The sequence below is a fragment of the Anomaloglossus baeobatrachus genome, chromosome 4 (assembly GCF_048569485.1).
Source record: "Anomaloglossus baeobatrachus isolate aAnoBae1 chromosome 4, aAnoBae1.hap1, whole genome shotgun sequence".
NCBI classification, from domain to species: domain Eukaryota; kingdom Metazoa; phylum Chordata; class Amphibia; order Anura; family Aromobatidae; genus Anomaloglossus; species Anomaloglossus baeobatrachus.
The window spans coordinates 634562778-634580359 of NC_134356.1; the positions used below are offsets into that span (position 1 = coordinate 634562778).

Consider the following 17582-nt stretch of genomic DNA (forward strand, 5'->3'; position numbering starts at 1 on the left):
TACCTCTGCTGTCTGCTGCATTCATTCAGCGCTGTGTCTGTGACAGTCGCGGCTGGATGGAAGCAGCGCAGGACGCCGGAGCTGTGGATTACGCCGGAGCTTTGGTGCGGGAGGGGTTAATAAAATGTTGAACGAGGCTTGTTGGTTTTATTTAAAATAAAGGATTTTTCTGTGTGTGTTTTATTCACTTTACTTACGGGTTGATCATGTCAGCTGTCACATAGACACTGCCATGATCAAGCCTGGAGTTAATGGCGGTGGTCCCCCACCATCATTAACCCCTTGTATTACCTTGCCACCACTGCTACACGGTGGCAAGAAGAGCCGAGGACACGCCGGTATTGCCGCATAATGCATGCGACAGTGCCGGGGCAGCTGCGGCTGATATTCTCGGCTGCGGGAGGGGGAGTGAGGCGGGGGACATTAACCCTGCCCCTCTCCCTCCCCAGCCTGAGAATACCGGGCCGCCGCTGTGTGCTTACCTCGGCTGGAAGGTAAATATGCAGCGGAGCCCACGTTCTTTGTTTTCTATATTTCCGTTTTCTTTCTATGTGTGTTCTGTGTCTGTGATGTGTTCTGTGTCTGTGATGTGTGTGTGTTTTACTCTCTGCACAGCTTCCTCTTCCTCTAATGACATCACTTCCCTGCAAACCGCAGACAGGCGATGTACATTACCGGAGGTAAACCGCGAAATACCGCAGGGAATAACGCAGGAACACGCAGAATTTGCTGCCTGCGTTATTCCCTGCAGGATTTCATGATTAACATTGGAGTCAATGGAGTGAAATCCCGCAGCGACGTGCGGAAAAGAAGTGACATGCACTTGTTTTTGCTGCGGGATTCCCGCAGCAAAACATGGAGCTGTCAAATTCCGCCCAGTGCGCACAGGATTTTTTTTCTCCATAGGATTTGCTGGTGATTCACTGCAGAGATGTTATGAACATTTTCTGCAGCGAAACATGCAGCAAATCCGCGGAAAATCCGCGGCAAAATCCGGTAAGTGCACACATAGCCTTCCAGAGCAGTGTCCTATAGCCAGTGTCCAAGGTTCAGGCAGTATGAATTGAGTGATATGTTCCCTTTAATCAGATATGCTAATTATGCTGCCCACTGCACCCTGGGCGTGGCCTGGAGTCTCAGTGCATCGCTCCTCCCTCTGGATTTGCATGTCCCCGCCTCCGTCACTGGTGACTGACAGCACTGGCCAGCCTGAGCTTTCTCTGCAGACGGCGCTCGCTCCAGGCCAAGAATAGCTGTCACTTTCATAGGAAGAGAGCAGCCCGATACAGCAGGACAGACGGTTATCACTGTTTTTCTAACTTCTAGTGATTTGTAGCAGGCAGGTAGAGCCATGTGCATGTTCTGGGCCTTTCTGTCCCTTGTTGCCCCCGCTGTACCCATCTGGCACTGGTTACTACAATTAATCTTACGGTCAGCTAAAATCGTTAAGTCTTATTTTAATCCTTCCATATGAAGCTGCATCTGATTCTTTCATTTTCTTCCTGTCACAGGCCGGCGGCGGCTCGAAAGCTGGTGGAAGAAGGAATCAAGACTTTAGATGGTAACGGTTCCCGCTGATCTTTTTTCCCCTGCTTGGATGTTTGTGCTGTCTTTACTACCATATATTACAGACCATTTCTAAATAATGGAAACTTTTACATCAGTGAGAGTGTGCCCAAGTGAGGAGTTTAATTTCCAGTCCTGATCCTGCGGCCTCTTCATTCTGGAAATCACTTGTGTTTCTGACATCTAATATATAAAGCTGAATGTGTGTGTGTATGTGTGTCCAGGATTGGCATCTGCACCATCGCAGCTGCAGCCACAAAATTTTGCACACTCACACGTCTGGACCCCGAGAGTGTCATAGGCTATGTTTTGAGGGGAAATTTTAACCCCGCGCTTAACAGTTATTCGCCAAAAAACCTGCCTCCATTAAAGCGAATGGAGCTGGGAGCCACAGTGCAGCCAGAACTTCAGAAGAATGTGCAGCCACGCCCTTATATGGAATGTTGGCATGTCACAATGCAGACAGGGTAAGAGGCAGACACAGACAGGGTAAGAGGCAGACACAGACAGGGTAAGAGGCAGACACAGACAGGGTAAGAGGCAGACACAGACAGGGTAAGAGGCAGACACAGACAGGGTAAGAGGCAGACACAGACAGGGTAAGAGGCAGACACAGACAGGGTAAGAGGCAGACACAGACAGGGTAAGAGGCAGACACAGACAGGGTAAGAGGCAGACACAGACAGGGTAAGAGGCAGACACAGACAGGGTAAGAGGCAGACACAGACAGGGTAAGAGGCAGACACAGACAGGGTAAGAGGCAGACAGGGTAAGAGACACAGACAGGGTAAGAGACACAGACAGGGTAAGAGACACAGACGGGGAAAGAGACACAGACGGGGAAAGAGACACAGACGGGGAAAGAGACACAGACGGGGAAAGAGACACAGACGGGGAAAGAGACACAGACGGGGAAAGAGACACAGACGGGGAAAGAGACACAGACGGGGAAAGAGACACACAGACGGGGAAAGAGACACACAGACGGGGAAAGAGACACACAGACGGGGAAAGAGACACACAGACGGGGAAAGAGACACACAGACGGGGAAAGAGACACACAGACGGGGAAAGAGACACACACACAGACGGGGAAAGAGACACACACACAGACGGGGAAAGAGACACACACACAGACGGGGAAAGAGACACACACACAGACGGGGAAAGAGACACACACACAGACGGGGAAAGAGACACACACACAGACGGGGAAAGAGACACACACACAGACGGGGAAAGAGACACACACACAGACGGGGAAAGAGACACACACACAGACGGGGAAAGAGACACACACACAGACGGGGAAAGAGACACACACACAGACGGGGAAAGAGACACACACACAGACGGGGAAAGAGACACACACACAGACGGGGAAAGAGACACACACACAGACGGGGAAAGAGACACACACACAGACGGGGAAAGAGACACACACACAGACTGGGAAAGAGACACACACACAGACTGGGAAAGAGACACACACACAGACGGGGAAAGAGACACACACACAGACGGGGAAAGAGACACACACACAGACGGGGAAAGAGACACACACACAGACGGGGAAAGAGACACACACACAGACGGGGAAAGAGACACACACACAGACGGGGAAAGAGACACACACACAGACGGGGAAAGAGACACACACACAGACGGGGAAAGAGACACACACACAGACGGGGAAAGAGACACACACACAGACGGGGAAAGAGACACACACACAGACGGGGAAAGAGACACACACACAGACGGGGAAAGAGACACACACACAGACGGGGAAAGAGACACAGGGAAAGAGATATATATACAGAGGGGGAGACAAACAAAGAGTTACTATCCCGGGCGTTAATACATTCTATTTTGTTAACAGTTATTAACCCGGGCGAAGCCGGGTAGTACAGCTAGTGTGTATATATTTCCAATAATCTCTATTTTTATATAGCACCAACATACACCAGCAACCCTGTCCCCATTGGGGCTCACAATCTAAATTCCTCATCAGTCTTTGGAATGTGGGCGGAAACCGGAGTACGCGGAGGAAACCCACGCAAACACGCAGAGAACATACAAACTCCTTGCAGATGTCGATCTTGGTGGGATTTTAAAAAATAATTTCCACCTTGGGCAGATTCTGCAAATCTCTGTCTCGTCTTCTTCTTTAGTGCTCTTCTAGTCAGTACAGAAGTGCTGACATCTACCGGATTTTTTGTTTATAACACGCACCGGATTATAAGATGCACCCCAAATTTAGAGAAAAAAATGGGGAGGAGGGGCAGCAGCCGTGATCACAGGAGGCAGGGGCAGTGTTGGAGTACGGTGATGCTGAGGACAGTGCAGAGAGGGGCCCAGATGCTCGCTGCGGCGCTGTGCTGGGGCTGCGGGCGCTGCTCTGTGCTGGGGCTGCGGGCGCTGCTCTATGCTGGGGCTGCGGGCGCTGCTCTGTGCTGGGGCTGCGGGCGCTGTGCTGGGGCTGCGGGCGCTGTGCTCTGCGGGCGCTGCGCTGCACTGGGGCTGCGGGCGCTGCGCTGGGGCTGCGGGCACTGCTCTGTGCTGGGGCTGCGGGCGCTGCGCTGGGGCTCGCTGCAGGTGGTGAGGCATGGCCCATACTGAAGATGTTGGCGGTGCAGGCTTCAAAGAAATACAGGCTTGAGTCGGCGCTTGCGCTGATGAGAGCTTGAGCGGAGAGATCCATCTGTGCACACGCTGACTCTGGGCGCCATTATTTGAAGCCCTTACCGCCACATCTTTAGAATGGCCTGTGCCTCGCTGCCTTCCGCACAAAGCAGCGCCCACAGCACAGCATCGCTCCTGTCTCCTGTGACCCCTCTCCACCATCCCCGGTAAGCTACATTTGGATTTCAAGACACACCCCTCATTTCTTTATCGTGCCTATGGGAGACCCAGACAATGGGTGTTTAGCTTCTGCCTCCGGAGGACACACAAAGTACTACACTTAAAAGTGTAGCTCCTCCCTCTGAGCTTATACACCCCCTGGAGAACCAGATCTAGCCAGTTTATCGCTTTGTGTTCAGGAGGCATACATCCACACATGCATTCTCATCTGTTTTTTTGATTTTTGGAAAAGAGTTTGAAGAAAAGCGGGTCCAAGTCTCGACCCCCGGCATGTCCCTTCTCACCCCACTGTGTCGGCAGTGTTGTTAAGGTTGATTCCAAGGCTGGAGCCTTACATGCCGCGCTCCTTCACCATCCCTCCTGGGCTCTGGCTTGAAGTGGGAGCCAACACAGTCTCCATGCTTGGCAGGAGACCGGTCTCCATCCGCAGCCCTTCAGGATCCTGCTGGACCGGAGCACTCATCCCCAGGGACTTGGAACCCTGCGTCTCAGCAAGCTAAGTACCTGAGGCGTTTATATATTGGGGGTCCCTGTACTTTATTGTTGTGGGAGAGTGTGCTGATTGTGTTTGAGGACATTTCCGGCGGGTTCTCTGGCTGTCGCCTGAGAACCGCGCCGATGGTGCCTGCGCGCCGGCCGCACCGCTCAAATTTAGGCCCCGGCTTCGCCGGAGGCTTAGTTTCGGTTTCCCTGCCCTCGCATGTCACTCATGCAGAGGGACAGGCTCGGCTCCGCCCGGCGGCCGTTCGGCACAGGGGAGTGTCACTCCTCACTGCAGTGTATGTCCCCTCCCCTGTAGGTCTCTATGGCCCTCCAGATCCCGCTCTCCAGCAAGTCCCGCCCCCTCTCTTCGCTCCGGCGGCCATTTTCTCAGCGTTCCCCCTGCGATCAGTCATTTCAGCGCTGGTCTGCAGCGTCCCTGCTGAGGTGCTGTGCTTGGGGGTCCGGGCTTCGGGATCTGGAGGGCACACAACACCGCTCCAGCGGTCTGGTAAGCCACAACCTCTGGTTGTGGACCTCTGTATATGCTCTCTGGGGGTCATTCTCTGGCAGAGCCCCCACTCCAGCAGCATGTCACACACGAGGAGCAAGGCTCCAAAGCTGTATTCAGTATGTGCTGCATGTAAGCTCCTACTGACTGAACCGAGCACCTATCCACATTGTGATGCCTGCTCTAACCTGACGATGCCTCAGCATGGAGTCTCACTCCCAGTGGTCTCTCAGGCTGCTCCTGCTCCTGTGGCTGAACCCCCGGCTTGGGTAGAATCCTTTTCTAGGTCTATCTCCCAGTCTTTTGCCGACTCCATGGGACTTCTGTTCAGGACTTTGCTGAATATGCATCAGCCCCCTTCACAGGGTGCCTCTGCTACTAGAGGTCTCTCAGGACCAGAGCTCACAGAGGATTCATCATCTGGTCCCAGACCCCGTCCTTCTAAGAAGAGACACAGGGTTCCCTCTCCTTCCTCGTCCCGCGGCTCTGATACAGGAGCTGACTCGCAGGACGAGGAGGATTCCTTTACGGGGGGCTCGGAGGTTAACTCCATGTACCCCATTGATCTGTCCGAAAGTGACTCAGATGTTAGTGATTTGACTGCGTCCATTAATTCTATACTGGATCTCAATCCGCCAGTATCAGAGGAACAACCCTCTCTGGCAGAAAAGCACCAGTTTACCTCGCCTAAAAGGGCAAAGAGTGTGTTCTTTAACCACTCCAGCTTTCAGGCCGCTGTGACCAAGCCCAGGGCCCGTCCTGACAAACGCTTCCCAAAGCGTGGTTCTGATGACCGTTTTCCCTTCCCACCTGAGGTGGTCAAGGAGTGGGCTCATTCCCCAAAGGTAGACCCCCCGGTGTCTAGACTCTCAGCCCGGACCGTTGTATCGGTGGCTGATGGCACCTCTCTTAAGGATTCCACTGACCGCCAGGTTGACCTTCTGGCCAAATCTGTATATGAAGCGGCAGGGGCCTCGTTCTCCCCGTCTTTTGCAGCAGTGTGGGCTCTCAAAGCCATCTCTGCTTCTCTAGAGGAGATGCATTCCCTCGCCAGGGAATCTATGCCCGAAATGGTTACCTTAACTTCCCAAGCTTCAGCTTTTTCATCCTATGCCATGTCTGCCATGCTGGAGGCTTCTCACCGCACTGCGGTGGCTTCGGCTAATTCCCTCGCTATCCGCAGGATCTTGTGGCTTCGAGAGTGGAAGGCAGATGCCTCTTCAAAGAAGTACCTTGCTGGACTCCCTTTTGCTGGGTCCCGGCTGTTCGGAGAACAGCTGGATGAAATTATCAAAGAAGCTACTGGCGGGAAGAGTACTTCCATGCCACAAACCAAAACCAGGAAACCTGTCCAGGGCAGGAATCAGTCGAGGTTTCGTTCCTTTCGTTCCTCCAACTGGTCGTCCTCTAAGCCCTCGGCCTCGTCCACTAACTCAGCCAAGGACCAGAAATCCAACTGGCGCCCAAAAGAGCGTCCACAAAAGACCGCAGGAGGTGCTGCCGCCAAGGCAGCGTCCTAGTGACTATCTGCCCGCTCCAGCAACATCTTAGTCGGTGGCAGGCTCTCCCACTTTGGCGACGCGTGGTTTCAACACGTCTCCGATCAGTGGGTGCGGGATATCATCTCCCACGGCTACAGGATAGAATTCTCTTCCAGCCCGCCAAACAGATTTTTTCTCTCAACTCCCCCCTGCTCAAAGGCCGCCGCCTTCTCTCAGGCCGTGGCATCCTTGCAGGCCAACGGAGTAATTGTACCGGTTCCCGCCCGGGAACGGTTCAGAGGTTTCTACTCAAATCTCTTCCTAGTCCCCAAAAAGGACGGTACCTTCCGGCCCATCCTGGATCTCAAGCTTCTCAACAAGCATGTTCAGGTGCGGCATTTTCGCATGGAGTCTCTGCAATCAGTCATTGCCTCAATGACCCAAGGGGATTTCCTGGCATCCATCGACATCAGAGATGCCTATCTGCATGTGCCAATTGCAGTTTCACACCAGCGTTGGCTACGTTTTGCAATCGGAGAGGAACATTTCCAATTCGTGGCTCTCCCCTTCGGGTTAGCCACGGCCCCTCGGGTATTCACCAAGGTCATGGCAGCCGTGATTGCGGTTCTGCACCTCCAGGGGTTGGCAGTGATTCCTTACCTGGACGACCTTCTAGTCAAGGCTTCATCCAGCGCGGACTGTCATCAGAGTGTCTCGCTCACTCTCGCCACTCTAGCCCAATTCGGGTGGCTTGTCAATCTTCCCAAGTCCACTCTGACTCCGACCCAGAGTCTCACGTACCTAGGGATGCAGTTTGAGACACTGCCGGCACTTGTGAAGTTGCCCTTAGTCAAACAGCAGTCCCTCCAACTGGCGGTGCGCTCTCTGCTGAGGCCCCGCCGTTATTCCCTCAGGCGTCTGATGCAGGTGCTGGGTCAGATGGTGGCGTCAATGGAGGCTGTTCCCTTTGCCCAGTTCCATCTGCGTCCCCTGCAGCTGGACATTCTCCGCTGTTGGGACAAGCGGCCTTCCTCCTTGCACAGGTTAGTGGCTCTGTCGACACAGACCAGGGGCTCCCTTCAGTGGTGGCTTCGGCCCCTCTCTCTGTCTCAGGGGCGCTCCTTTCTGGCCCCGTCCTGGGTGATCCTCACCACGGATGCCAGTCTATCCGGCTGTGGAGCGGTATGTCTCCACCACCGAGCGCAGGGCACTTGGACTCCGTCCGAGTCAGCCCTTTCAATCAATGTGCTGGAAACCAGAGCCGTGCTTCTAGCTCTCCTAGCTTTTCACCACCTGTTGGCAGGCAAGCACATCCGAGTCCAGTCAGATAACGCGACAGCGGTTGCCTACATCAATCACCAAGGCGGGACACGCAGCCGCCTGGCAATGTTGGAGGTACAACGCATCCTTCAATGGGCGGAGGACTCCAAGTCCACCATATCCGCAGTCCACATCCCAGGCGTGGAAAACTGGGAGGCAGATTATCTCAGCCGTCAAACCATGGACAGTGGCAAGTGGTCCCTGCATCCGGCAGTTTTTCAGTCAATCTGCCGCAAATGGGGCACTCCGGACGTGTACCTAATGGCATCCCGTCACAACAACAAGGTTCCCGTTTACGTGGCTCGCTCCCACGATCCTCTGGCATTGGCCACGGACGCTCTGGTTCAAGACTGGTCCCAGTTTCGTCTGTCCTACGTGTTTCCCCCTCTAGCTCTCTTGCCCAGAGTCCTGCGCAAGATCAGAATGGAGGGCCGTCGAGTCATCCTCATTGCTCCGGACTGGCCCAGGCGAGCTTGGTACCCAGACCTGCTCCATCTGTCCGTAGAGGTGCCGTGGCATCTTCCGGACCGTCCAGACCTGCTCTCGCAAGGTCCGTTTTTCCGCCTGACTTCTGCGGCACTCAAATTGACGGCGTGGCTCTTGAGTCCTGGATTTTGACGGCTTCTGGTATTCCTCTTGAAGTCATCTCCACTATGACTCGGGCCCGTAAGTCTTCCTCCGCCAAGATCTATCACAGGACTTGGAAAATTTTCCTGTCCTGGTGTCGCTCTTCCGGCCATCCTCCTTGGCCTTTTTCCTTGCCGACCCTTCTGTCCTTTCTACAGTCCGGTCTGCAGCTGGGACTGTCCTTCAACTCTCTCAAGGGACAAGTCTCGGCTCTGTCAGTGCTGTTCCAGCGGCGTATCGCCCGGCTGGCTCAGGTCCGCACCTTCATGCAGGGCGCGCCTCACATCATTCCACCTTACCGGCGGCCCTTGCACCCCTGGGACCTCAATTTGGTTCTCACGGTTTTGCAGAAACCCCCCTTTGAGCCTCTAAGGGAGGTTTCTTTGTTTCGTCTTTCACAGAAAGGGGTCTTTCTAGTGGCCATAACTTCCCTCAGGAGAGTCTCCGATTTGGCTGCGCTCTCTTTGGAGTCACCTTTTTTGTTTTTTCATCAAGATAAGGTGGTTCTCCGTCCGACTCCGGACTTTCTTCCTAAGGTGGTCTCTCCTTTCCACCTTAACCAGGACATTACCCTACCTTCCTTTTGTCCGGCTCCTGTTCATCGCTTTGAAAAAGCGTTGCATACTCTGGATCTGGTGCGTGCTCTCCGGATCTATGTGTCTCGCACCGCTGCTCTTAGGCGGTGCACCTCTCTTTTTGTGCTAACCACAGGTCGGCGCAAGTGCCTCTCTGCTTCTAAGCTGACCTTAGCCCGTTGGATTAGGTCGACCGTTTCGGATGCCTACCAGTGTTCTCAGGTGCCTCCCCCGCCGGGGATCAAGGCACACTCAACCAGAGCTGTCGGTGCCTCTTGGGCTTTCAGGCACCAGGCTACGGCTCAACAAGTCTGTCAGGCTACCACTTGGACTAGCCTGCATACCTTTTCAAAGCACTACCAAGTGCATGCTCATGCTTCGACAGATGCGAGCTTGGGCAGACGCATCCTTCAGGCGGCTGTCGCCCATTTGTGAAGTTAGGCTCCGCCTACTTCTTAATTTTTTCTGTTTATTCCCACCCATGAGCTGCTTTGAGACGTCCCATTGTCTGGGTCTCCCATAGGAACGATAAAGAAAAAGAGAATTTTGTTTACTTACCGTAAATTCTTTTTCTTAGTTCCGTATTGGGAGACCCAGCTCCCTCCCTGTTGCCTGTTGGCAAATTCTTGTTCCGCGTGTTATCACCGGCTGTTGTCGTGGACAGAGTCTCCGGTTGTTCCGGTTCTTGCTCTGTGTTACTTGTGGGTGGCTATTCTCCTTCAGCTTTTGCACTAAACTGGCTAGATCTGGTTCTCCAGGGAGTGTATAAGCTCAGAGGGAGGAGCTACACTTTTAAGTGTAGTACTTTGTGTGTCCTCCGGAGGCAGAAGCTAAACACCCATGGTCTGGGTCTCCCAATACGGAACTATAAGAAAAAGAATTTACAGTAAGTAAACAAAATTCTCTTTTTTCCTCCCAAATTTTTGGGATGAGAAGTGCGTCTTATAATCCAAAAAATACAGTAATTTTAGAGTTTTCAGGACCAGGTCTTTTTACCTTTTTGTAAACTTTTGTATTGGTCCAGCACGACACAGATGACATGTAAGTATACATTAGGAGATAAGCCCAACATACACTTTTCCATTACTATAGGACACAATTCATCAGAACACACTTTTTTTTCCCTCTTTATATATATATAATTTTTTTTTTTACTTTGCAATGCCCAGGCTTTTACTGACACTGAACGTCTTCCGAGCTAATGCTTCCTGAGCGCCCAACACGGGCCATAGACACAGTGTGTACCTAGTCTTAGGGTTATATTGTATGTAGTGGGTTTATCTCATTGGAGACATATTGTATGATCGGAGTGGTCCGACCTGTGGGCCCCTAAGTAATTGAAAGTGCCACGTCGCTTCAGCACCACTTAACTTTTTTCTATGCAGCTGCATACATGAACATTATGGTTTAGCCATCATGAGTGTTCCTGAGTTGTCCTAGTGCTGAGGGTCAATATAGGTCACAGTGTTAATTCATCACTACCTATGACGAGACGACCCCTGATTAGCTGTAATCATCAACTGCAGCGCCCCATGAGACGCACAAACACTTCTCTCACAGTTCTTAGAGCTCTGGTTCCCTTTTAGGTTAAGTTCCCACAATAAGTTTTTGTCTTTATATATTTTCACAACATATGAGTATCTCTCACAAATACGCTAAGGATTGAGATTTATGTTGTATAACTTGTAAATTGTATATGAAAAGTTATTGCCAAATACTTAAGTATTAAAAACAAAACAACTTTGTTTAAAGGGAATCTGTCTGCAGGTTTTAGCTATGTAAACAAAAGACCTCATGCTGCATGGGTTTACACAAGGAGTTCAGGGCTGCCTGTATTGTCACAGTCCGATCTGTTTTACTCCAATTTTTTTTTTTTTTTTAAGCAGCAGGACGTATCTTTGCTTGGACTACAATGTCAAGCGCACAGCAGTCCGGCACCCCCCCCCCCCCTCCTCTGATTGACCCCTCACTGTCTATCTATAACCTCTTTAGCGAGCCTGGTGTGGGCAGGGACAGCTCTCTTAGCTCTGCTACATTGCTAAATCAAAAAATTCTAATTGTGTCAGAACGGCTGCAGCCAGTAATCTAAGTGATACATCATTGGATTCAGGATCTCTTTGCCTACTTCATGCTGCTCTCAGATGAGGTAGCTAAAACCTGCTGACAGGTTCCCTTTAAAGCGTGACATCCAAGAAAAGGGAAAAAACGCAATAACAGTCAAACAATGAAAAAAAATCTGCAAGTAACCTACTTTACCACTAGGTGCAGAACACCTCTAACATCAATAACTCCACAAATATTCATTGTAGGAGCGTAGCATTAGGCAAGATTCTCACATCCGTGTGTCATGGTCCAAGCTACATGGAGCGGCTGCGGGTCTCACCCAAACTCGCCGGCCTCCTGTATATAAAATGTCTATATGGCTGCTGAAGGAGGCCACGCTGCCAGGCTGTGAAATATAGAAATGTCAGTGCCGGACTCGCACGCAACGGAAACCAACTCCACCCAGCAGTCACAGGGGTTGGGCAGATTTCACTCTTGGCAACTATGTTGTTGTTGTTTTCGTCCTGCCATTCAAGAAGGAGATGGGACGTCGTATGGCGCAGAGACCAGTAATATCATTCCTCTCTCCGTAGACCTAAGAAACAATGAACACAAGCTGAATCATCACCAGAAGATTGGATTAAAGTGAGTATACTGTGCCTCTGCCGGTTACTCTGGGCCATTCTGTCTCCTATTGGGGTTCTCTTAGAGGAAATTATTCTGAGGGTCACCCTATCCTGAAAGGGTAGACGTCCTCTTTGTTTGACATCTTAATGTCCCCAATAAGATCTAAGGCTATGTTCACACACTGCGTTTTTTTTTTTTGCATTTTTGCTGCAGAAATTTCTTGAGAAAATGGTTGTACCTTTCTGCGGACATTCCCCAGCAAAACCGATGGCAAACAAAACTAGCTGCGCGCACACTGTGTTTTTTCTAAATTCTTTCTGTAGATTTTCTTAAGAAAAAGAATGAGCATGTCACTTCTTTTCTGCAGCTAACTGCGTTAACTCCATTGACTGTAATGTAATCATCAGGACTATTTTTTTTCAATGTCTTTTGTGTAGGATCGGACGGCACATAGAATCAACTCCGTGTGCATCCGATCCTACAAAAAACACATCGGATGCCGTATGTCCGCTCCGTTATTATGGAGCATGTCATATTCTGTTTTGTGATAACGGACCATAACTCATTACAAGTCAATGGGCCCGCAAAATCCCCGGAAGCCGCACGGAAGCACTTCCGTGTGACCTCCGTCGGGTGCCCGTGCAGTCTGTGTCCCGCTCCAGCTTCGCGGCTGCCCGCACTGCAGTATCAGCAGCTTCTCACACTGCAGTGCGGGGATGACGAGCGCTGCTGTCAGGAGGTTAGATGAGATCATTACCTGCTGTGACGATCTCCTGTACTCCTGACGTCAGTGCTGTCACTGCCTTCTATGCCCGCCATGTTTTCACATCACGTCTCGTGGGCGGCCCGAGACTGTCACTATCGGTGACGTCACGGGATCCCGCGATTCTTCGCTGAGAATGCGGCGGGCATAGAAGTCAGTGACAGCGCTGACGTCAGGGGAGCAGGAGATCGTCACAGCAGGTAATGATCTCATCTAACCTCCTGACAGCAGCGCTAGTCATCCCCTGCAGTGACCTGGGCTGACCTCATGATGTTAGCTCAGGTCACTGCACTACTCTCCCAGCCAATGGGGAACCTTCTGTTCTTCATTGACTGGGACAGTGACTATGGTATGGATCGTCGTGGGACCCCCTTATTGGATTACACCGGACCCGGATTTGATTGTTCTTTTCAATAAAATGGTGAAAGAGGGAATGTTTTGGGCAGTGTTTTTTCAAATAAAACTTTTTTTTTTGTTGTCTATTATTATTTATTTATTTTTTTTTTATTTTTTTAATTACTGACTGGGTTTGTGATGTCGGGTATCTGATAGACGCGTGACATCACTAACCCCAGGGCCTGATGCCAGGTGACATTACACATCTGGCATCAACCCCATATATTACCCCGTTTGCCACCGCCCAGGGCAACGGGATGAGTTGGGGCGAAGCGCCAGGATTGGCACGTCTAATGGATGCGCCACTTCTGGGGCGGCTGTAGCCTGCAATTTTTAGGCTGGGGAGTGTCCAATAACGGTGGCTCTCCCTAGTCTGAGAATACCAGACCACAGCTGTCCGCTTTACCTTGGCTGGTGATCCAATTTGGGGGGGACCCCACGTTTTTTGTTTTAAATTATTTATTTAATTTAAAATAACAGCGTGGGGTGCCCTTTGTTTTGGATTACCAGCCAAGGTGAAGCTACCAGCTGTGTGACTGCAGCAGTCTGCGTTACCCTAGCTGGCTACAAAAGATGGGGGGGACCCCACGTCGTGGTTTTTTTTATTATTTATTTTTTGGCTAAATACAAGGCTAAGAACCCTTTAGTGCCACTTGAAAGTCACTAAAGCGTGCCAGCTTAGAATATGCAGGGGGGAAGGACATTATATATGTCTTTCTCATCTATTATCTATCTATTCATCTATCCATCTTTCTGTCTATCCATTTATCTATCTATCTATCTATCTAGCTATCCCTCTATCTATCTATCTATTTATCTACCCATTATCTATCTATCTATTATCTATATTATTTATTGCTGTTAAAGCATTAAAAAATGCAGGGACCAACCTGCAAAAAAACCCGCACCAAAACGCGGTAAACACGCATGCGTTTTTCGGTGCGTTTTTTTAACGCAGGTGCGCTAATCCTTCACTCAAGAAATTTCTTGAGAAAAATCCTTTTTTTTTTTTTAGTGTGAACAGAGCCTAAGAGTTATTTGTGAGACATCCTCCAAGAAATAGCCCGTAGTGACGAGTGTCTCTAAAGTTGCCTCCACATAGCATCCAGTGGTTTCGGCCATGAACAAAATGTATGTGACGTTCTCCGTTTTTTTTTTCTTTAGATACTTTGAAGATTTTGAAATGAGGATTCCTCGAGAGGAGATGCTGAAGATGCAGGTACAACTCTATTATGTATGAAGCCAAGTATGGGCCTGACATGGGTGATGGCTTCCTCCCCTGCCATGTGACTGGAGATTTATATGAGACTTATTAGCCAAGCTAGCCCCCTTGTCTTTCACTGTACTGGACATGACAGCGAAGGGGACTGGCTTGGCTATTAAACTCAGCCAGTCAGCCAACCCCCCTTCTCTAGCATGGCTGTTTTATAGAAAGATAAGAGCTATTGAAGTCAGCCAAAGCACTTTTTATTTTCTGAAATAGTCATGACAGAGAAATGGACTGGCTTATTGAATTTAGCCAGCACCACCCCCTTATTTTTTATGAATTGGCCATGAATAAATCAGGTAATTCGCCAAGCCAGGCCCTTTCTATAAGTCAGCCATCACAAATTAGGGGTGGCTGACTTAGTTATTGAAGCCCAGCCAGCCCCCTTTTTTTCTAGAAATTGGCCATGACCGAAAAGGGACTGGCTCATTTTTTGAACTAAACCAGCCAGCCCCCTTCCTTTTTATGAATTGGCCATGACAGCAAAGAAGTCTGGCTTGGGTATTGAACTCAGCCAGCTGGCCCCATTTTTTATGTTTCTATGACTTGGTCATGACCGAAATCAGCCAGACAGCCCCCTTCTCTGTCATGGCTGACTTAAAGAAAGAGAAGAGGACTAGCTAGTCTTTTCTCTGTCAACTTACCCCCTTCTCTTTTTATGAATTGTCCATGACAGAGAATAAGTCTAGCTTGGGTATTGAAATCGGGCAGCCAGCCCCTTTCTCTGTCACGGCTGACTTATAGAAAAAGAAGGGGGCTGGCTTGGCTATTGAACTGATCTAGTCAACCAACCATCTTCATACATAATTTTGGTCAAATACAGACACCGAAAAGGTGGAGGACGCTTTTCCCCTCTGTTGTAAATAAAGTGGAAGTGGGGCCAACATTAAAAACGTGCTTTTATAAATAAAATATGTTTGGAAAGATCCATTCCTTTTACTATAAAGCGATCAGGACCTCAGAGGTGCAGCCTCGGGCTTTGGTTCTGGAATTTCAAGGGACCATAATGCAATGATGTTTTTGTTTTTTACTCGTTGTGTTTTTTTATTTTTTTTATATTAAATTCTCATGCCTGTAAAAAAAAAAAGTTATTTTACGGCCAGACGTGACATAAACACCTACTTATAGCGCCCCAGAGAGCGCGGTATTGCAGACCTCTCCCTTTCTGTGTTCTCTCATGTTTCTTTGTCGCTCCATTGGGAGACCCAGACAATTGGGTGTATAGCTTCTGCCTCCGGAGGCCACACAAAGTATTACACTTTAAAAAGTGTAACCCCTCCCCTCTGCCTATACACCCCCCCCGTGCATCACGGGCTCCTCAGTTTTTATGCTTTGTGTTGAAGGAGGCACACATGCACTCATGCTCCCATTTTAGTCAGCAGCAGCTGCTGATTATATCGGATGGAAGAAAAGAGGGCCCTAACAGGGCTCCCGGCATGCTCCCTTCTCACCCCACTAAGTCGGCGGTGTTGTTAAGGTTGAGGTACCCATTGCGGGTACACAGGCCGGAGCCACATGCCGTTTTCCTTCCCCATCCCTTAGGGGCTCTGGAAGAAGTGGGATCCTATCCGGTCATCCAGGCACTGGGACCGGGCTCCCTCCGCAGCCCCTGTGGGATTCTGACGGACAGGAGACTGAGTATCATCAGGGACAGGGCCCTGCATCTACAGGTACTCTGTGTCCCCTTGGGGACGGTGCATGGAGCACCTTGACCTCAGACGCTGCAGCGACTGCGGTGTTGGTATGAGACCGGGACTACCGCGCCGACCGCGCCTGCTTGCCGGCCGCGGTTTTAACTTTAGTCCCCGGCTTTTGCGGCCTAGTGCCTTAAACTCCCGCCCCCGGGCCTGCCAGTCAGGGGGAAGGGCGGGACGGTCGGTCTTACGCCGACAGTGAGGGCTGGAGCACACTTGGCTGTCCTCCGCCCCCCTCACTATTCACTCTGGGGCACCAGATTCCCGCACTTTTGTAGTTACGCCCACGGCTCCCTCCTCCCCTGTGAACGCCGACAGCCATGTTTTAAGCACATTCTGCCGGTGGAGGACTTCTGGCACACCTCTGGGAGACCCGAGGCAGGGAATCTGGTGGCCACACACTGCTTGAGCGGTCGGTAAGCCAGGTGGCTTCTTCCCACCGGTGCTGGGCCCCCTAGAGTGCTGAACTGTATATATATATATATATATATATATATATATATTATATTTGTATACATTTTCTCGGTTCGGCTGTACTGTTAGCTTGTGGCTATATATCCCTCAGTGATCACTCTCCTGGGAGACTACAGCATGTCGTTCACAAGGAGCAAGGGTGCCAAGACACAGGGTTATTTTGCAACCTGTACCTCTTGTGCGGCTATGCTACCTGCAGGTTCCACCTACCCTCACTGTGAGCAATGCTCGGGCCATGTGGCACTCGCTCAGCCGGAGCCTGGGGCACTGGTGGGACCCTCGGCCCAGGTAGAACCGCCGGCTTCCCCTGTCCAGGCGGCAGGGACAGAGTTTGCAGCTTTTGCTGAGAAACTCTGAGTCACTTTCACAATCCATGGCTCAGTCTATAGACAAATGGTCTGCTAAGATACTAGAAGCTTTGCAGCCCAGACCGGCCCTTACACAGGCCCCGGGCACTGCGGGATCGCCCCCAGGCCCCTCTCGGTCTGCGACGAAGCGTGCTCCTGGGGTGGCCTCTAGTTATTACGTGGAGGACTCCGGCACGGACCGCAGTCCCAGACCGGCTAAGCGGGCTCGCTTAGAATCTTCCCCGACTTCATCACGCTGTTCGGGGTCTCAGCTTGAGGACTCTCTAGAGCAGGGGTCTCAAACACGCGGCCCGCGGGCCGCATGCGGCCCTTCAGGTGGCTTCTTGCGGCCCGCAGGCCCGTGGACCTGGTAAAGATGGCGACCGATGCAGGGGCCGCAGCTGCCAGTTATTTATTTCAACCTACAGTTTTGTCTTTGCCGCGCGCAGTGAAGTTCTCACTGCAGAACGCAATAACAGCCGCCTGCCAATCAGAGGCAAGCACCTGCTGCATGTGACCTCAGATGATTGCCTGTGATTGGCCAGT

The 17582-nt window shown here is 51.0% G+C and overlaps 1 protein-coding gene across 1 annotated transcript in view; it reads left to right on the plus strand.

The window, feature by feature from the left end:
- POLB (DNA polymerase beta) overlaps positions 1–14494 on the plus strand; it is a 30810-nt gene extending 16316 nt beyond the window's left edge. The window contains exons 6-8 of the mRNA XM_075343837.1: positions 1512–1561; positions 12062–12113; positions 14419–14494. Of these exons, the coding sequence (XP_075199952.1) occupies positions 1512–1561; positions 12062–12113; positions 14419–14494 (178 nt within the window). The remainder of the gene's footprint in view (positions 1–1511; positions 1562–12061; positions 12114–14418) is intronic.
- The last annotated feature ends 3088 nt before the right edge of the window (positions 14495–17582 follow it).